Genomic DNA, 22,504 nt, shown 5'->3' with positions numbered 1-22,504 from the left:
CATGGTAACAAACAACATTGTTCAGTCATGTTACCTAGCAACATGGTAACAAACAACGTTGTTCAGTCATGTTACCTAGCAACATGGTAACAAACAGCGTTGTTCAGTCATGTTACCTAGCAACATGGTAACAAACAACATTGTTCAGTCATGTTACCTAGCAACATGGTAACAAACAACATTGTTCAGTCATATTACCTAGCAACATGGTAACAAACAACATACTGTAACGACCCTGGGTTTATAAGCGCGGATATCGACTCTGCCGCACGAGCATGCTTTTGCAGCACAGTCGATAGCGTGCTGGACTTTGGGCTAGAATGTCGAGGGTTCAAGGCCTGCTCCCTGCCTGTTTCTTTACATTGGTGTCAGAAGTGGGATGCTCCCTGCCGTTTCATTACAATAGTAACAAACAGCGTTGTTCAGTCATGTTACCTAGCTAGCTAACAACATGGTAACTTGACAGTAGGATTAGGCACATTTGATTGGCCCAGGAGGAACGGAAAAGGATTAGCTTCTCGGAAGATGTGCTTCGAAAGGTTGGATTCATATAGGCCCAGTGGTGTAAAGTACTTAAGTAAAAATACTTTCAAGTACTACTTAAGTATTTTTTGTGGCATCTGTACTTTACTTTACATATTTTTGAAACATTTCTTTGGGAATGTAGTGAAATAAAGGTTATGTACTTTTTACTCCATACATTTTCCCTGACACCCAAAAGCACTCCTTACATTTTAAATGCTCAGCAGGAAAATGGTCTAATTTACACACTTATCAAGAGAACATCCCTGGTCATCTCTACTGCCTCTGATCTGGAGGACTCACTAAACAGAGAACATCCCTGGTCATCCCTACTGCCTCTGATCTGGAGGACTCACTAAACAGAGAACATCCCTGGTCATCCCTACTGCCTCTGATCTGGAGGACTCACTAAACAGAGAGCATCCCTGGTCAGCCCTACTGCCTCTGATCTGGAGGACTCACTAAACAGAGAACATCCCTGGTCATCCCTTCTGCCTCTGATCTGGAGGACTCACTAAACAGTGAACATCCCTGGTCATCCCTACTGCCTCTGATCTGGAGGACTCACTAAACAGAGAACATCCCTGGTCATCCCTACTGCCTCTGATCTGGAGGACTCACTAAACAGAGAACATCCCTGGTCATCCCTTCTGCCTCTGATCTGGAGGACTCACTAAACAGTGAACATCCCTGGTCATCCCTACTGCCTCTGATCTGGAGGACTCACTAAACACAGAACATCCCTGGTCATCCCTACTGCCTCTGATCTGGAGGACTCACTAAACACAGAACATCCCTGGTCATCCCTACTGCCTCTGATCTGGAGGACTCACTAAACAGAGAACATCCCTGGTCATCCCTACTGCCTCTGATCTGGGGGACTCACTAAACACAGAACATCCCTGGTCATCCCTACTGCCTCTGATCTGGAGGACTCACTAAACACAGAACATCCCTGGTCATCCCTACTGCCTCTGATCTGGAGGACTCACTAAACAGAGAACATCCCTGGTCATCCCTACTGCCTCTGATCTGGAGGACTCACTAAACAGAGAACATCCCTGGTCATCCCTACTGCCTCTGATCTGGAAGACACACTAAACACAGAACATCCCTGGTCATCCCTACTGCCTCTGATCTGGAGGACTCACTAAACAGAGAACATCCCTGGTCATCCCTACTGCCTCTGATCTGGAGGACTCAGTAAACAGAGAACATCCCTGGTCATCCCTTCTGCCTCTGATCTGGAGGACTCACTAAACAGTGAACATCCCTGGTCATCCCTACTGCCTCTGATCTGGAGGACTCACTAAACACAGAACATCCCTGGTCATCCCTACTGCCTCTGATCTGGAGGACTCACTAAACAGAGAACATCCCTGGTCATCCCTACTGCCTCTGATCTGGAGGACTCACTAAACAGAGAACATCCCTGGTCATCCCTACTGCCTCTGATCTGGAGGACTCACTAAACAGAGAACATCCCTGGTCACCCCTACTGCCTCTGATCTGGAGGACTCACTAAACAGTGAACATCCCTGGTCATCCCTACTGCCTCTGATCTGGAGGACTCACTAAACACAGAACATCCCTGGTCATCCCTACTGCCTCTGATCTGGAGGACTCACTAAACAGAGAACATCCCTGGTCATCCCTACTGCCTCTGATCTGGAGGACTCACTAAACACAGAACATCCCTGGTCATCCCTACTGCCTCTGATCTGGAGGACTCACTAAACAGAGAACATCCCTGGTCACCCCTACTGCCTCTGATCTGGAGGACTCACTAAACAGAGAACATCCCTGGTCATCCCTACTGCCTCTGATCTGGAGGACTCACTAAACACATGCTTTGTTTGTAAAGGATGTCTGAGTGTTGGATTGAGCCCCAATCTGTAAATAAGAAAATGTGTCTGCTTTGCTTAAAATAAGGAATTTGAAATTATTTATACTTGTACTTTTGATACTTAAGTATATATATATATAAAAACCAACTATTTTTTGACTTTTACTCAAGTAGTATTTTACAGGGTGACTTTTACTTTTACTTGAGTCATTTTCTATTAAGGTATCTTTACTTTTACTCAAGTATGATAATTGGGTAATTTTTCCACCACTGTATGGGTCTAATGTAAGCCTAAACAATACGGAACAAAACATATAAAAACACAACATGCAACACTTTCAATATTTTTACTGAGTTACAGTTGATATGAGTAAATCAGTCCATTTAAATAACTTCATTAGGCCCTAATCTATGGATTTCACATGACTTGGCTCATCGCGTTCTAGCGAGCGGGGCGGTGCGCCTGCAGGCTGACCTCGGATCGTCAGGTGAAAGGTGCTTCTGGGTTAAGTGGGGCGGCTGTTAAGAAGCGCGGTGTTTTTAAGGACGTATGACTCGACCTTCGCCTCCTGAGCCCGTTGGGGAGTTGCAGCAATGAGACAAAATCATAATTGGGGAGAAAGAAAATGGTAAAAAAAAGAAATAAACAAAATGGTCCTCAGTATATCTTCATGGTATTCCTGTGCATTCAAATTGCCATTGATAAAACGCAATTGTGTTCGTTGTCCGTAGCTTATGCCTGCCCTTACCATAACCTCACCGCCACCATGGGGCTCTCTGTTCACAACATTGACACCAGCAAATCGCTCGCCCCCACCATTCTATACACGTGGTCCGCGGTTGTAAAGCCGGTTTGACGTACTACCAAATTCTCTGAAAAGATGTAGAGAAATTAAACATTCAAAATACCGCAAAAAAAATGCAAATTTAAAGCGTTTAAAACCAATATATGGTCACTATGCCAGGGTTCTCCGAAAATAAGATTTTCGCTGCGCCACATTACCGGCTTGGCTGCGCCACTATGTAAAGACATCAGAGCAAAGTGAAAGTGATAATGACACAGTAACTTTGATCGCCAATGACACTGTTGTGAATTGCGAAATATGCATTCAGAGCGTTATTATGTTCCTCAGTTAATTCAGTGCATTTCAGCAGTAGGTCTAGTCTATCTCGACAGAGAGCGCAGCGTTGTCCAATCATACAAACGCAATTAAACAAAATGCAAATGACCGAAGTTTTCGAAGCTTACTAGATAACCTCCAACGAATGACAGAATATCTCCTATTTGTCAAAAATCAAGTTGATGATTATACAGATAGCAGATCAGCTCATGAATAAAGGGGCGATGGAGAGTGGAAATAGTTTAAATATCAAGGTAACTGTTTTTAAAAAATATCCATATCTCCTCTCCTACGGTTTGTTGATCACACATTCTCTACTGAAGCTCTCATAGGGGCAGCAATACGAGACAGCGCAGAGAAGCGGGTGAAATGTTTTAAAGCAGTATTTTGACATAGATAGGCAAGAGACGTGCTTTTTAATGCAACCTATGGATTACAGAATAAAGTTAGGAATTTATGCGAGACAGGAGTCAGAATTTTGCGATTGGGATGATAGAAAAATAGCCTAGACTCTATAGAAGGCTACGACGCGAGTCAATAGATACATAATACTCTTGATTTAGGTTACATTGTTGCAAGCTAAATGTTTCTGATTAGTGATCGATGAGCAAACAAATAAATTATCTACCACTTTTACTTGTCCAGCCAGAGATCAATTAACCAAATATACACTTGCATAACAAGTTAGAAAAATGTTCTGATTGGCTAATATATGAGCAAACATGAATAATGCTCATTAGCGCTCACCTCAATTTAGCGCACATTTCCCCATTCTAATTGTTACCTAATGATTCAGTGAAAACAAAAATGGAATGATTTATAGAGGAGTCCCCCAAACTTGAATCAAAGCAGCGCGATTGGGCTGTCCCAATCAAAATGGCGCTGAAATGACCAGCTACTGTAGGCGACCACGCATGACTATTGCTTTAAATTAGTATAACGGTTGGATATGACTTTGGGAGTTTCAGTGTAAGCAAAAATTGAATACATGCCTTCAATTAATAGCATTAGCCTAATTTATTACAATATATATATATATATATATATATATATATAGTTTTCCTCTCTGTGCTTTTTCTAGGTTATCGTTCTCTCATTCTTTTCTCCTCATTCCGCTGCCGCCTGCCTCCACCATGTTCATCCCAACACTAGTTTCAGTAAATATAGCCTACTGTTTTTTATTTATTTATTTAAATTTTAGAAATCAGGCTTTTTTTCGGGTTTCAGCTCATTTAATATCTGTGATGTCGGACCAGGCCTGGGCTCGGGTTTCAGCTCATTTAATATCTGTGATGTCGGACCAGGCCTGGGCTCGGGTTTCAGCTCATTTAATATCTGTGATGTCGGACCAGGCCTGGGCTCGGGTTTCAGCTCATTTAATATCTGTGATGTCGGACCAGGCCTGGGCTCGGGTTTCAGCTCATTTAATATCTGTGATGTCGGACCAGGCCTGGGCTCGGGTTTCAGCTCATTTAATATCTGTGATGTCGGACCAGGCCTGGGCTCGGGTTTCAGCTCATTTAATATCTGTGATGTCGGACCAGGCCTGGGCTCGGGTTTCAACTCATTTAATATCTGTGATGTCGGACCAGGCCTGGGCTCGGGTTTCAGCTCATTTAATATCTGTGATGTCGGACCAGGCCTGGGCTCGGGTTTCAGCTCATTTAATATCTGTGATGTCGGACCAGGCCTGGGCTCGGGTTTCAGCTCATTTAATATCTGTGATGTCGGACCAGGCCTGGGCTCGGGTTTCAGCTCACCGGACTTGGATCGGACCGGGATCGAATGTTCACTTCTGATGAGAACTCTTAAAACTGCATTCTGATCTTCTGTTGTGAAACAGAGGCCATTGACCACTTTTTTTATGTGACAAGGCACTCTGTAGAACCCTGTGTGTGTGTGTGTCTGTGATGATGTAAACTCACTTGAATTTGAAGGTCTCTCCTAATTCAGTAGTGTTTCCAGGGTTTATTTCAAATATACCACTAAATGGGTACGGATGACCTCCATACGCAAACTCTGTAATAAAGATGAGAAGAAAAGGAACACATTGAACATCAGAGATGTATCGTCGCTCACATTACAGGTGTGAGGAATGAAAAGAGAAAAATAAATGCTGTCACCACCTCGCCTTCTAACAAAGGAACTGTGTAGCAAGCTGAAAGTGCGAAGATACTGTGTGTGGTGAAAATATATCATGTGGTGTTGGTGTGAGAAGATATCATGTGGTGTTGGTGTGAGAAGATATCGTGTTGGTGTGAGAAGATATCGTGTTGGTGTGAGAAGATATCATGTGGTGTTGGTGTGAGAAGATATAATGTGGTGTTGGTGTGAGAAGATATCATGTGGTGTTGGTGTGAGAAGATATCATGTGGTGTTGGTGTGAGAAGATATCGTGTTGGTGTGAGAAGATATCATGTGGTGTTGGTGTGAGAAGATATCGTGTTGGTGTGAGAAGATATCATGTGGTGTTGGTGTGAGAAGATATCGTGTTGGTGTGAGAAGATATCGTGTTGGTGTGAGAAGATATCGTGTTGGTGTGAGAAGATATCGTGTTGGTTTGAGAAGATATCGTGTTGGTGTGAGATGATATCATGTGGTGTTGGTGTGAGAATATATCGTGTTGGTGTGAGAAGATATCGTGTTGGTGTGAGAAGATATCGTGTTGGTGTGAGAAGATATCGTGTTGGTGTGAGAAGATATCGTGTTGGTGTGAGAAGATATCGTGTTGGTGTGAGAAGATATCATGTTGGTGTGAGAAGATATCGTGTTGGTGTGAGAAGATATCGTGTTGGTGTGAGAAGATATCGTGTTGGTGTGAGAAGATATCGTGTTGGTGTGAGAAGATATCGTGTTGGTGTGAGAAGATATCGTGTTGGTGTGAGAAGATACCATGTGGTGTCGGTGTGTGAAGATATCATGTTGGTGTGAGAAGATATCGTGTTGGTGTGAGAAGATATCGTGTTGGTGTGAGAAGATACCATGTGGTGTCGGTGTGTGAAGATATCATGTTGGTGTGAGAAGATATTGTGTTGGTGTGAGAAGATAGATATCGTGTTGGTGTGAGAAGATATCATGTGGTGTGAGAAGATATCGTGTGGTGTTCGATCAATGTGTCATCCTGGCTGATAGGCTCCTCATGACTACTTAATCTATTATAACGCAGAAAAAACATCCTCATTTTTTTTTTAAACGATGAATTACCCTGTGAAAGTTACGTGATCTTCTGCGTTACTTCTGGGTCGTGTCCCCTAATCTTTTGAACGGGCTTGACGATTATATCATCAAATTCGAGAAAATGCAGACGTGTAAGAGATACATAAAATCACATGTGTAAGAGATACATAAAAATCACATGTGTGTTTATGGGTGTATTTACATCTGCCAGATGCCTTTCATGAAGTGTTTAATAAATAAGGTCGGTCGGTCGGAAAACTCTCTCTCTCCACACATTATGATTCAATGGTGAGTAACTCAGGAGGAAAGAACAACAAAATGACAGAACCTCAGTGGGATGGAAGCTGTAGAGAGACATTCCACATCGAACATTCCATTTAGCCAACAGCACACTGACTGAATGAATGAATGGGTGAGTGAGTGAGTGAATGGCTGGATGAATGAATGAAAAAGTAATGAAGGTCTTCCTCTGTACCTCGGCCATAGATCTCAATGCCTGAGTGGTAGACTCCAACACCCAGAGTGGAAGTGTACTCGTTGATCCAGTACTGAATATATAGAGAGAAAGAGAGAGAGAAGAGAGAAGAGAGAGAGAAGAGAGAGAGAAGAGAGAGAGAAGAGAGAAAGAGAAGAGAGAGAAGAGAGAAAGAGAAGAGAGAAAAGAAGAGAGAAAGAGGAGAAGAGAGAAAGAGAAGAGAGAAAAGAGAGAGAGAAGAGAGAGAGAAGAGAGAAAAGAGAGAGAGAAGAGAGAGAGAAGAGAGAGAGAAGAGAAGAGAGAAGAGAGAAGAGAGAGAGAAGAGAGAGAAGAGAGAGAGAAGAGAGAGAGAAGATAGAGAAGAGAGAAAGAGAAGACAGAGAGGAGAGAGAGAAGAGAGAGAGAGAAAAGAGAGAGAGAAGAGAAGAGAGAAGAGAGAGAGAGAGAGAGAAGAGAGAGAGAAGAGAAGAGAGAAGAGAGAGAGAAGAGAGAGAAGAGAGAGAGAAGAGAGAAGAGAGAGAAGAGAGAGAGCAGAGAGAGAAGAGAGAGAAGAGAGAAAGAGAAGAGAGAGGAGAGAAAGAGAAGAGAGAGAAAAGAGAGAGAAGAGACAGAGAGAGAAGAGAAGAGAGAGAGAAGAGAAGAGAGAGAGAAGAGAGAAAAGAGAGGAGAGAGAGAGAGAAAGAGAGAGAAAAGAGACAGAGAGAGAGAGAGAAAGAGAGAGAAAAGAGACAGAGAGAGAAAGAGAGAGAAAGAGAGAGAGAGAGAAAGAGAGACAGAGAGAGAGAGAGAGAGAGAGACAGAGAGAGAGAGAGAGAGAGACAGAGAGAGAGGGAGAGACAGAGAGAGAGGGAGAGACAGAGAGAGAGGGAGAGAGAGATTCAACAGTTAGATGTCCTGGAACGGTTGGAATGCCGTTTTTTCCCCTTATGAGAGCGAGTTTGCGTGTTTAAAAAAATAATAATATATCGCACATTTTATATTTTGAATTTCAAATCCTGAAATTAAATGCACAGTAAAATTGTAAGCAAAGTGTTAATAGAAACATGTCTGACCACCAAACCACATGTTCACAGAAACACCAGGAAAGTTAAAAAAGGATGCTACTCATAATTTCCTCTACACATACAGTGGTGGTCCTATTCCCCCTCTCTCTTACAGAAACCCTCTCTTCCCAATCAAGGTACCTGTAATAAAGGCTAATCGAGTGTCTCAGATTAGAAGTGCTGTTTTCAGTTTAGCCTTATAGAGCAGAGTTAATAAGGTCACATGGGACAGGGAAGACCTGATCCGAGATCAACTTTGTACGTATGGACCCAGACTTTCGGTAACACCCCATCACCACAGATTCTCCTCCCTAAAATCACATTTTATTTGTCACACGCTTCATTAACAAACAAGGTGTAGACGAAGAGTGAAATGCTTTCCAACAATGCAGAGAGAAAAATAGAAAAATTACAGAAAAATAATAACACAAGGAATAAATACATAATGGATACCAGGTAATAACATGGTAATATACAGGGAGTACCAGGTAATAACATGGTAATATACAGGAAGTACCAGGTAATAACATGGCTATATACAGGGAGTACCAGGTAATAACATGGCTATATACAGGGAGTACCAGGTAATAACATGGCTATATACAGGGAGTACCAGGTACTAACATGGCTATATACAGGGAGTACCAGGTACTAACATGGCTATATACAGGGAGTACCAGGTAATAACATGGCTATATACAGGGAGTACCAGGTAATAACATGGCTATATACAGGGAGGTAATAACATGGCTATATACAGGGAGTACCAGGTAATAACATGGTTATATACAGGGAGTACCAGGTAATAACATGGCTATATACAGGGAGTACCAGGTAATAACATGGCTATATACAGGGAGTACCAGGTACTAACATGGCTATATACAGGAAGTACCAGGTAATAACATGGCTATATACAGGGAGTACCAGGTAATAACATGGCTATATACAGGGAGTACCAAGTAATAACATGGCTATATACAGGGAGTACCAGGTAATAACATGGCTATATACAGGAAGTACCAGGTAATAACATGACTATATACAGGGAGGTAATAACATGGCTATATACAGGGAGTATCAGGTAATAACATGGTTATATACAGGAAGTACCAGGTAATATCAGGTAATAACATGACTATATACAGGAAGTACCAGGTACTAACATGGTTATATACAGGGAGTACCAGGTAATAACATGGCTATATACAGGGAGTACCAGGTACTAACATGGTTATATACAGGGAGTACCAGGTAATAACATGGCTATATACAGGGAGTACCAGGTAATAACATGGCTATATACAGGAAGTACCAGGTAATAACATGGCTATATACAGGAAGTACCAGGTAATAACATGGCTATATACAGGAAGTACCAGGTAATATCAGGTAATAACATGGCTATATACAGGGAGTACCAGGTAATAACATGGTTATATACAGGAAGTACCAGGTAATATCAGGTAATAACATGGCTATATACAGGGAGTACCAGGTAATAACATGGTTATATACAGGGAGTACCAGGTAACAGGAGTACCAGGTAATAACATGGCTATATACAGGGAGTACCAGGTACTAACATGGTTATATACAGGGAGTACCAGGTAATAACATGGCTATATACAGGGAGTACCAGGTAATAACATGGCTATATACAGGAAGTACCAGGTAATAACATGGCTATATACAGGAAGTACCAGGTAATATCAGGTAATAACATGGCTATATACAGGGAGTACCAGGTAATAACATGGTTATATACAGGAAGTACCAGGTAATATCAGGTAATAACATGGCTATATACAGGGAGTACCAGGTAATAACATGGTTATATACAGGGAGTACCAGGTAATAACATGGCTATATACAGGGAGTACCAGGTAATAACATGGCTATATACAGGGAGTACCAGGTACTAACATGGCTATATACAGGAAGTACCAGGTAATAACATGGCTATATACAGGGAGTACCAGGTAATAACATGGCTATATACAGGGAGTACCAGGTAATAACATGGCTATATACAGGGAGTACCAGGTAATAACATGGCTATATACAGGAAGTACCAGGTAATAACATGACTATATACAGGGAGGTAATAACATGGCTATATACAGGGAGTATCAGGTAATAACATGGTTATATACAGGAAGTACCAGGTAATATCAGGTAATAACATGACTATATACAGGAAGTACCAGGTACTAACATGGTTATATACAGGGAGTACCAGGTAATAACATGGCTATATACAGGGAGTACCAGGTACTAACATGGTTATATACAGGGAGTACCAGGTAATAACATGGCTATATACAGGGAGTACCAGGTAATAACATGGCTATATACAGGAAGTACCAGGTAATAACATGGCTATATACAGGAAGTACCAGGTAATAACATGGCTATATAGACAGGGTACCAGGTACGAACATGGCTATATACAGGGAGTACCAGGTCATAACATGGCTATATAGACGGGGTACCAGGTAATAACATGGCTATATAGACGGGGTACCAGGTAATAACATGGCTATATACCCGGGATACCAGGTAATAACATGGATATATACAGGAAGTACCAGGTAATAACATGGCTATATACAGGGAGTACCAGGTAATATCAGGTAATAACATGGCTATATACAGGGAGTACCAGGTAATAACATGGTTATATACAGGAAGTACCAGGTAATATCAGGTAATAACATGGCTATATACAGGGAGTACCAGGTAATAACATGGTTATATACAGGGAGTACCAGGTAATAACATGGCTATATACAGGGAGTACCAGGTAATAACATGGCTATATACAGGGAGTACCAGGTACTAACATGGCTATATACAGGAAGTACCAGGTAATAACATGGCTATATACAGGGAGTACCAGGTAATAACATGGCTATATACAGGGAGTACCAGGTAATAACATGGCTATATACAGGGAGTACCAGGTAATAACATGGCTATATACAGGAAGTACCAGGTAATAACATGACTATATACAGGGAGGTAATAACATGGCTATATACAGGGAGTATCAGGTAATAACATGGTTATATACAGGAAGTACCAGGTAATAACATGGCTATATACAGGGAGTACCAGGTAATAACATGGCTATATACAGGGAGTACCAGGTAATAACATGGCTATATACAGGGAGTACCAGGTAATAACATGGCTATATACAGGGAGTACCAGGTACTAACATGGCTATATACAGGGAGTACCAGGTACTAACATGGCTATATACAGGGAGTACCAGGTAATAACATGGCTATATACAGGGAGTACCAGGTAATAACATGGCTATATACAGGGAGGTAATAACATGGCTATATACAGGGAGTACCAGGTAATAACATGGTTATATACAGGGAGTACCAGGTAATAACATGGCTATATACAGGGAGTACCAGGTAATAACATGGCTATATACAGGGAGTACCAGGTACTAACATGGCTATATACAGGAAGTACCAGGTAATAACATGGCTATATACAGGGAGTACCAGGTAATAACATGGCTATATACAGGGAGTACCAAGTAATAACATGGCTATATACAGGGAGTACCAGGTAATAACATGGCTATATACAGGAAGTACCAGGTAATAACATGACTATATACAGGGAGGTAATAACATGGCTATATACAGGGAGTATCAGGTAATAACATGGTTATATACAGGAAGTACCAGGTAATATCAGGTAATAACATGACTATATACAGGAAGTACCAGGTACTAACATGGTTATATACAGGGAGTACCAGGTAATAACATGGCTATATACAGGGAGTACCAGGTACTAACATGGTTATATACAGGGAGTACCAGGTAATAACATGGCTATATACAGGGAGTACCAGGTAATAACATGGCTATATACAGGAAGTACCAGGTAATAACATGGCTATATACAGGAAGTACCAGGTAATAACATGGCTATATACAGGAAGTACCAGGTAATATCAGGTAATAACATGGCTATATACAGGGAGTACCAGGTAATAACATGGTTATATACAGGAAGTACCAGGTAATATCAGGTAATAACATGGCTATATACAGGGAGTACCAGGTAATAACATGGTTATATACAGGGAGTACCAGGTAACAGGAGTACCAGGTAATAACATGGCTATATACAGGGAGTACCAGGTACTAACATGGTTATATACAGGGAGTACCAGGTAATAACATGGCTATATACAGGGAGTACCAGGTAATAACATGGCTATATACAGGAAGTACCAGGTAATAACATGGCTATATACAGGAAGTACCAGGTAATATCAGGTAATAACATGGCTATATACAGGGAGTACCAGGTAATAACATGGTTATATACAGGAAGTACCAGGTAATATCAGGTAATAACATGGCTATATACAGGGAGTACCAGGTAATAACATGGTTATATACAGGGAGTACCAGGTAATAACATGGCTATATACAGGGAGTACCAGGTAATAACATGGCTATATACAGGGAGTACCAGGTACTAACATGGCTATATACAGGAAGTACCAGGTAATAACATGGCTATATACAGGGAGTACCAGGTAATAACATGGCTATATACAGGGAGTACCAGGTAATAACATGGCTATATACAGGGAGTACCAGGTAATAACATGGCTATATACAGGAAGTACCAGGTAATAACATGACTATATACAGGGAGGTAATAACATGGCTATATACAGGGAGTATCAGGTAATAACATGGTTATATACAGGAAGTACCAGGTAATATCAGGTAATAACATGACTATATACAGGAAGTACCAGGTACTAACATGGTTATATACAGGGAGTACCAGGTAATAACATGGCTATATACAGGGAGTACCAGGTACTAACATGGTTATATACAGGGAGTACCAGGTAATAACATGGCTATATACAGGGAGTACCAGGTAATAACATGGCTATATACAGGAAGTACCAGGTAATAACATGGCTATATACAGGAAGTACCAGGTAATAACATGGCTATATAGACAGGGTACCAGGTACGAACATGGCTATATACAGGGAGTACCAGGTCATAACATGGCTATATAGACGGGGTACCAGGTAATAACATGGCTATATAGACGGGGTACCAGGTAATAACATGGCTATATACCCGGGATACCAGGTAATAACATGGATATATACAGGAAGTACCAGGTAATAACATGGCTATATACAGGGAGTACCAGGTAATATCAGGTAATAACATGGCTATATACAGGGAGTACCAGGTAATAACATGGTTATATACAGGAAGTACCAGGTAATATCAGGTAATAACATGGCTATATACAGGGAGTACCAGGTAATAACATGGTTATATACAGGGAGTACCAGGTAATAACATGGCTATATACAGGGAGTACCAGGTAATAACATGGCTATATACAGGGAGTACCAGGTACTAACATGGCTATATACAGGAAGTACCAGGTAATAACATGGCTATATACAGGGAGTACCAGGTAATAACATGGCTATATACAGGGAGTACCAGGTAATAACATGGCTATATACAGGGAGTACCAGGTAATAACATGGCTATATACAGGAAGTACCAGGTAATAACATGACTATATACAGGGAGGTAATAACATGGCTATATACAGGGAGTATCAGGTAATAACATGGTTATATACAGGAAGTACCAGGTAATATCAGGTAATAACATGACTATATACAGGAAGTACCAGGTACTAACATGGTTATATACAGGGAGTACCAGGTAATAACATGGCTATATACAGGGAGTACCAGGTACTAACATGGTTATATACAGGGAGTACCAGGTAATAACATGGCTATATACAGGGAGTACCAGGTAATAACATGGCTATATACAGGAAGTACCAGGTAATAACATGGCTATATACAGGAAGTACCAGGTAATAACATGGCTATATAGACAGGGTACCAGGTACGAACATGGCTATATACAGGGAGTACCAGGTCATAACATGGCTATATAGACGGGGTACCAGGTAATAACATGGCTATATAGACGGGGTACCAGGTAATAACATGGCTATATACCCGGGATACCAGGTAATAACATGGATATATACAGGAAGTACCAGGTAATAACATGGCTATATACAGGGAGTACCAGGTAATAACATGGTAATATACAGGGAGTACCAGGTAATAACATGACTATATACAGGGAGTACCAGGTAATAACATGGTTATATACAGGGAGTACCAGGTAATAACATGGTTATATACCCGGGGTCCAGGTAATAACTTGGCTATATCCCCGGGGTTCCCATAATGACAAAGCGAAAACAGTTTTTTAGAAATGTGAGCAAATTTATTACAAATAAAAACATTCAGGCCGGCCTCCCGAGTGGCGCAGTGGTCTAAGGCACTGCATCGCAGTGCTAGCTGTGCCACTAAAGGTTCTGGTTTCGAGTCCAGGCTCTGTTGCAGACGGCTGTGACCGGGAGACCACAGTGGGCCCAGCGTCGTCCGGGTTAGGGGAGGGCTTGGTCGGCAGGGATGTTACGATCCCATCACGCACTAGCGACTCCTGTGGCGGGCTGGGCGCAATGCACACTGACACGGTTCGCCAGGTGTTTCCTCCGACACATTGGTGCGGATGGCTTCCGGGTTAAGTGGGCGTTGTGTCAAGAAGCAGTGCGGCTTGGCTGGGTTGTGTTTCGGAGGACACGCGACTCTCGACCTTCGCCTCTCCCGAGTCCATATGGGAGTTGCAGCGATGGGACAAGACTGTAACTACCAATTGGATAACACGAAATTGGGGAGAAAAGGGGTTAAAAAAGTACACATTTTTTTTAAATTAATAAACAGGTATTCAGACCCTTTGCTTTGAGACTCTACATTGAGCTCAGGTGCATCCTGTTTCCATTGATCATCCTTGAGATGTTTCTACAACTTGATTGGAGTCCATCTGTGGATAAATTCAATTGATTGGACATGATTTGGGAAAGCACACACCTGTCTATATAAGGTCCCACAGTTGACAGTGCATGTCAGAGCAAAAAAATCAAGCCATGAGGTCGAAGGATTTGCCAGAGCTCCGAGACAGGATTGTGTCGAGATACAGATCTGGGGAAAGGTACCAAAAAATGTTTACAACACAGTGGCCTCCATCATTCTTAAATGGAAGAAATTTGGAACCACCAACTCTTCCTAGATCTGGCCGCCCGGGCCAAACTGAGCAATCGGGAGAGAAGGGCCTTGGTCAGGGAGGTGACCAAGAACCCGATGGTCACTCTGACAGAATTCCAGAGTTGGGAGAACCTTCGAGAAGGGCAACCATCTCTGCAGAACTCCACCAATCTGGCCTTTATGGTAGAGTGGACAGATGGAAGCCATTCCTTTGTAATAGGCACATGACAGCCCGCTTGGAGTTTGCCAAAAGGCACCTAAAGGACTCTCAGACCATGACAAATAAGGTGTTCTTGTCTGATGAAACCAAGATTGAACTCTTTGGCCTGAATGCCAAGTGTCACGTCTGGAGGAAATCAGGCACCATCCCTACGGTGAAGGATGGTGATGGCAGCATTATGTTGTGGGGATGTTTTTCAGTGGCAGAGACTGGGAGACTAGTCAGGATCGAGGGAAAGATGAACGGAGAAAAGTACAGAGAGATCCTTGATGAAAACCTGCTCCAGAGCTCTCACGACCTCAGACTGGGGCGAAGATTCACCTTCCAACAGGACAACTACCCGAAGCACACAGCCAAGACAATGCAGGAGTGGCTTCGGGACAAGTCTCTGAATGTCCTTGGGTGGCCCAGCCAGAGCCCGGACTTGAACCCGATTGAACATCCCTGGAGAGACCTGAAAATAGCTGTGCAGCGACGCTCCCCATCCAACCTGACAGAGCTTGAGAGGATCTGCAGAGAAGAATGGGAGAAACTCCCCAAATACAGGTGTGCCAAACTTGTAGCGTCATACCCTAGAATACTCGAGGCTGTAATCACTGCCAAAGGTGCTTCAACAAAGTACTGAGTAAAGGAACTGAATACTTATGTAAACGTGATATTTCAGTTTCTTATGCTTAATAAAATGTGTATCATTTCTAAAAATCGTTTTTTTTGCTTTGTCATTATGGTGTATTGTGTGTAGATTGTTGAGTGGAAAATACAATTGAATACATTTTAGAATAAGGATGTAATGTAACAAATTGTGGAAAAAGTCAAGGGTTCTGAATACTTTCTGAATGCACTGTATTTCGTTTGGGGGTAGAAGCTGTTCAGGGTCCTGTTGGTTCCAGACCTGGTGCATTGGTATCGCTTGCCGAGCAGCAGCAGAGAGAACAGTCTATCACTTAGGTGGCTGGAGTCTTTTACAACTGTTAGGGCCTTCCTCTGATACTGCCTAGTGTAGAGGTCCTGGCTGGTAGGGATCTCGGCCCCAGTGACTGGGCGGTATGCAATATCCTCTGTAGTGCCTAGTGGTCGGGTCCCAAGCAGTTGCTTGGGACCCGACCCCCAAGCGGTGATGCAGGCAGTCAAGATGCTCTCATTGTTGCAGCCATATAACTTTTTGAGAATCTAAGGGCCCAGGTGTTGTCGTGACCTCTTCACGACTGTGTTGGTGTGGTAGGACCATAATAATTCCTTAGTAATGTGGACACACCGATGAACTTGAAGCTCTCGACCTTCTCCATGACAGCCCAGTCGATGTGAACGTGCTCGACCCTCCGTTTCCTGTAGTCCACGATCAGCTCCTTTGTCTTGCTGACGTTGATGGAGAGGTTGTTGTCCTAGCGCCACACTGCCAGGTCTTGGACCTCCTTGCTGTAGGCTAACTCCTCATCATCGGTGATCAGGCCTACCACCGAGTTGTGTGTGGCCATGCAGTCGTGGGTTAATAGCGAGTACTAATCACGCACCCCTGAGGGGCCCCAATGCCAAGGGTCAGAGTGGAGGATGTGTTGTTTCCCACTCTAACCACCTCTAACCAGCAGGAAGTCAAGGATCCAGTTGCAGAGGGAGGTGTTTAAGCCCAGGGTCCTTAGTTTAGTGATGAGCTTGGAGGGCACTATGGTATTGAATGCTGAGCTGTAGTCAATTAACAGCATTCTCACGTAGGTGTTCCCTTTGTCCAGGTGGGAAAGGACAGTGTGGAGTGCAATAGAGATTACATCATCTGTGGATCTTTTGGGGCGGTATGAAAATTGGAGTGGGTCTAATGTTTCTGGGATGATGGTGTTGATGTGAGCCATGACCAGCCTTTCAAAGCATTTCATGGCTACAGATGTGAGTGCTTCGGGCCGATAGCTATTTAGACCGGTTACCTTGGAGTTCTTGGTCAAAGGGACTATGGTGGTCTATGTGAAACATGTAAGTATTACAGACTGGGTCAGGGAGAGGTTGGGAATGTCAGTGAAGATACTTGGCAGGTGGTCAACGCACACCCCGTCTGGCCCTGCGGCTTTGTGAATGTTAACCTGTTTAAAAGGTCTTACACACATCAGCTACAGAGAGCATGATCACAGCAGTCATCTAGAACAGCTGGTGGTCTTATGCATGGTTCAGCTTGCGTCACTGGGCAGCTCACGGCTGGGTTTCCCTTTATAATCCGTGATAGTTTGCGAGCCCTGCCACATTCGACGAGTGTCAGAGCCGGTGTAGTAAGACTCGATCTTGGTCCTGTATTGACGCTTTGCCATGTTTGATGGTTCATCAAAGGGCGTAGCGAGATTACTTACAAACGTCTGGATTTAGCGTCCCGCTCCTTGAAAGCGGCAGCTCTAGCCTTTAGCTCGGTGCGGATGTTGCCTGTAATCCATGGCTTCTGATTGGGATATGTTTGTACGGTCACTGTGGGGACGACGTCGTCGATGCACTTATTAATGAAGCCTGTGACTGATGTGATACACTTCTCAATGCCATCGGATAAATCCCCGGGAACATATTCCAGTCTGTGCTAGTCATCAGACCTCATCCTGTACCCGTGTGTGTGGGGTGGAAAGGGGGGGAGGGGGTAAAAGACATTCACAGCTGGACCCTCCATTAATAATAGAAACATTCCTGACTGACACAGTGCTAGTGGACTATCTATCTATATCTACTATCTATAAGCTTACTGTTGCAGGCTCTCACATACGGTATCCAACCAACTATTCTGTCTTAATTAGAATTGGTAAACTGATAATGCAAAGAAGCTAACTTTATTTTGTGGACTAGATTACTGGAGTGCTTTGCTATTGGTCTTTCATTTGAATTTGACATTATCTGAAACACACCACTGAAAGAATCACCTTTAGTATTTGGTAAAACCATGTCTTGCATCTATGCAGTCTAACACTGGAATGATGGTTTCAGTCTCTTGAGGAACTCTCACATTACATTCAATTGTCTTTCCATGCAGAAATATCATGCCTCATTTCACACCCATCCTCCAATATCTCTGTCTGTCTCTCTCTCTCTCTCTCTCTCTCTGCATCACTGTCTTTTAGAAATCAACCCATCACTCCTTCAGTTCTCTCAATGCACAGGCACGGAGTACAGTAATTCAAACGTATTCCTGTCTTCACTTGTCTACGGTTCTTATTGCTGCTATTCAAAAATGGTTTAGGACTAGAGCTCTACGAACAAGGGTTGGGGAGAATTCCATTTCAAATCGACTCATTGCTTTTCAATGAGGTGCTCCCGAGTCCCAACCCATGATCACTTTTTTTTCTCTCTCTCTCTCTCTCTCTCTCTCTCTCTCTCTCTCTCTCTCTCTCTCTCTGGGGTCGCACCCTTCTCTCCCTCTCTGGGGTCGCACCCTTCTCTCCCTCTCTCTCTCTCTCTCTCTCTCTCTGGGGTCGCACCCTTCTCTCCCTCTCTCTCTCTCTCTCTCTCTCTCCCTCTCTCTCTGGGGTCGCACCCTTCTCTCCCTCTCTCTCTCTCTCTGGGGTCGCACCCTTCTCTCCCTCTCTCTCTCTCTCTGGGGTCGCACCCTTCTCTCCCTCTCTCTCTCTGGGGTCGCACCCTTCTCTCTCTCTCTCTCTGGGGTCGCACCCTTCTCTCTCTCTCTGGGGTCGCACCCTTCTCTCTCTCTCTCTCTCTCTGGGGTCGCACCCTTCTCTCCCTCTCTCTCTCTGGGGTCGCACCCTTCTCTCCCTCTCTCTCTCTGGGGTCGCACCCTTCTCTCTCTCTCTCTCTCTCTGGGGTCGCACCCTTCTCTCTCTCTCTCTCTTTCTCTCTGGGGTCACACCCTTCTCCAGCAGCCCCTGCATGACCTGTAGTGTGCCAACCTGAGGGTCCCAGACATAGAGCAGTCCGGGCAAATGCCAGATGGGCCGGTACATCTTTAGCCCAGTGGGCCGGTCTAAATGGTGGAGTTTCGAGCAAAATACTGTTACCACAATAGGCCGGTGTGGTAGAAATGCCCGGGCTGATTTATGGTCCCAGTCTGTCCCTACTCCCAACAAAGCAGAGCAACACTGGGATTTAATCAGGCGTTTTTAGCAGCTGTGACTTTCAGCTCCACTGGGGTCCTCATCTGTGACTGCTGGCCTGGAGACATCAGAGGAGAGGTGAGGAGCCAACTATGCACCTGCCTGGTTGTCAAATCCATCCCTGTGTGTGTGTGTTGGTTCTTCTATCCTTGTGGGGACATAAAATCCCCTAAAAGTCCCCACAAGGATAGTAAAACAAGAAAAAGAATCCCTCGTGGTGACATTTCCTACGTCCCCTTGAGGATAAAGGGGTTAGAATTAGGTTTAGGGTTTGGGTTACGGAAAATAGGATTTTGAATGGAAATTCATTTTAGGTTCCCACGAGAATAGAACAAATCGCGTGTGTGTGTGTGTGCAAAGAGACTAACTATTGTATATTGTGTGTGTGTGTGACAATAGTAGGTTAAGTATGTTACATTGATTCCCATGCAAAATAATGTCACTGAGTGTAAACACACAATCTTACCATATCATACACATTAAGGATAACAGGTTCATTAGCCATGGTTTAATCCTGAGATGGCAAGGCAACGTCGTCCTCTCCCTCCGACGTAATTGATCTGGGAATACTTTGCACCTCTCGCCCCCGACACCCAAGACGCGCATAGGATGGTCCTCTGCTGATGTGCGCTTCCCGGATGGGCTACTCACACCGCGGCGTATTGGACTGAACGGAGCACCAGGGTAGATGAATGATGGTTATTATAATAATGTCTGTCATGCTCTGTCCTCAGCCAAAATAATACATTCTGTCCAATAATTCTGTCCGTTCAAAAGCTACGAGTATCTAGACTCTAGAGGTCGATATAAAAGTATCAAATATCAAAGCGGGGAAACGTAATATTTCGCTTTCTGGCTGTAAAGACCACAGGCACGCACAAAACAAATCCGTGTAGTTAGCTCACTAGCTAGCTCGAACTAGCCAGTTGCAGAACTTTTATTAACAAGGCCCATTACCAAGCGAGAAAAATAAGGGCTCTGGAAACCAAACCTTCGGTTGCCTCTGTTATCGCATAAACTGCGATCAGCTAAAACAGCACAGCTGGCCTGGGAGGATGATGATGATAATCAGAGGTTGAGACGAAGAGAGATTGATAAATGGGCCCAAAATCTGTCTTATCCAGCAGGTGGCGTTTTTTGAAAGTAAAAAAAAAAAAAACTATATTTAAACTAGGCAAGTCAGTGAATAAGAACAAATTCTTATTTACAATGAGTGGGGAATTTGGTTAACAAAAAAGTAATGGTTTATTTGCAAGGTGTGGCTTATTTGATCGAATAGAAGTTTAGTATTGTTTAAGTTGTTATGAGTGTAACGTTACCGGTATAAGTAGGACACGTGATATCGCGGAAACATTTGAGAGAAAAAAATAACTTTATATCGGAGATCTGTCCTCTCATTGGCTAGAATGGTCCCACCTGATCTTGCCTCCTACCGACTGCTTTCCATTTTGAAGACAGTCATTTTAACAGAGCTTGAGTATCTGGTTAATCACTCGACTATCTGGTTAATCACTCGAATATCTGGTTAATCACTCGACTATCTGGTTTTAACACTCGAATATCTAGTTAATCACTCGAGAATCTGGTTAATCACTCGAGAATCTGGTTAATCACTCGAGTATCTGGTTAATCTGTGTGCTTTTTGTACGAATCCGGGATATTAACTGCAGAATATCACTTCTCTCAAAGGCGGCGATAAAGCAACAAAAATATATATATATATAGATAGCATATAACAGATAGCTGGCAATAGATGTCCGTATTGTTTTAAGGTTCACTTTGGTCTTGTCAACTGTGGTGGTAAAAGCTAGCAATAGCGCAGGTATAGGACGTATCCAAACCATGATCATTGTAGCAGGTGAAGCAGTTGAGTTAGTAAACAACAGTCGCGGATGATGTGGCTTTTCATCACACAGATTGAGAGTCGAGTCGTTTTCCTGTAGTTGGCTACTGTCCTCCGCCTGTCTGTCCAATGATATCCTCCCCATCCCAACATTCTCTCTCACCGGAACAACAACAAAAAAAGGTGTCCTCTGGTCTCCAGAAACTGCTCAAAAGAAAGTGAATGAAATCATCCGATCCGTGTGGGGGTTATGACTAGATTTGATACAGTATTTGTCCGATTTGGCCTTACGTAGCAGGTTAGAATTTACGTCGCAGGTTCAGAGAATTAGAAAAAGGATTAGGGGAAAAAAAGCTAAAACGTTTATGTTAATTTAACAAACGCTGTATCCCTTCTAGCCATGACCTGTGTTGCGCGTCGCAGCTGGCCCTCTGTACGGGCCGGGGAGGGGGGCATGCTTCTCTGTGAACGAGTAAATGTCTTCCGCCACTAATTATGTCAATGCTGAGCTATATGAAGCCCTCAGCCTTGTTACAAAATTTGCGCAATCTGCTCAATCTGGCCTCTGCATGCCACCCGAGGCTCCGCTATTGAGTCGCACCATACATTCGGCGCCTCCGACCATTTTCGGATCAAGCATAAATGCCTCCAACATTCTCCCCGCCACAAATTGATAAAGGGCTGCATAAATGGGCAGAGTTGCAGAATTCAACAAAGCTTTTACCAAGAGATCACTTTTAAAATTATTTATCATCCAAAGCCACAGGGTGGAATCTTTACAGCAGAATCTGTAGTAATGTTAGATTGTGCAGAACATGAGTATAGGGGAGACCCATGCATTAGGGTGATTTATTATTTATTTAACTAGGCAAGTCATTTAAGAACAAATTCTTATTTACAATGGGGCCTAGGAACCATTGGGTTAACTGCCTTGTTCAGGGGCAGAAGGACAGATTTTTACCTTGTCAGCTCCAACCACTAGGCTACCTGCCGCCCCGGGTACAGTGCATTACAACAAAAAT

General features: G+C 43.2%; 1 protein-coding gene across 3 annotated transcripts in view; it reads right to left on the bottom strand.

Moving 5' to 3' along the window:
* LOC109894006 (deubiquitinase DESI2-like) overlaps positions 1-21,844 on the bottom strand; it is a 28,907-nt gene extending 7,063 nt beyond the window's left edge. For 2 of the 3 annotated variants that reach the window (XR_004210682.1, XR_004210681.1), the window contains exons 1-3: positions 20,106-21,832; positions 7,142-7,214; positions 5,415-5,508 (exon numbers count right to left, since the gene is read on the bottom strand). Coding sequence is in view for 1 of the 3 variants with exons in the window: in XM_020487222.2 (XP_020342811.2) it covers positions 5,415-5,508; positions 7,142-7,214; positions 20,106-20,144 (206 nt within the window). In the remaining 2 variants the exon portion in view is untranslated. Of the gene's footprint in view, positions 1-5,414; positions 5,509-7,141; positions 7,215-20,105 lie in introns of all 3 variants that reach the window. The other variant, XM_020487222.2, reaches the window with a different exon arrangement.
* Positions 21,845-22,504: the final 660 nt, after the last annotated feature.

This window comes from Oncorhynchus kisutch, linkage group LG7 (genome assembly GCF_002021735.2).
Source record: "Oncorhynchus kisutch isolate 150728-3 linkage group LG7, Okis_V2, whole genome shotgun sequence".
In the NCBI taxonomy this organism is placed as follows: domain Eukaryota; kingdom Metazoa; phylum Chordata; class Actinopteri; order Salmoniformes; family Salmonidae; genus Oncorhynchus; species Oncorhynchus kisutch.
Note: the sequence above shows the minus strand (reverse complement) of the source record. Positions and strands in the feature narration are given on the sequence as shown.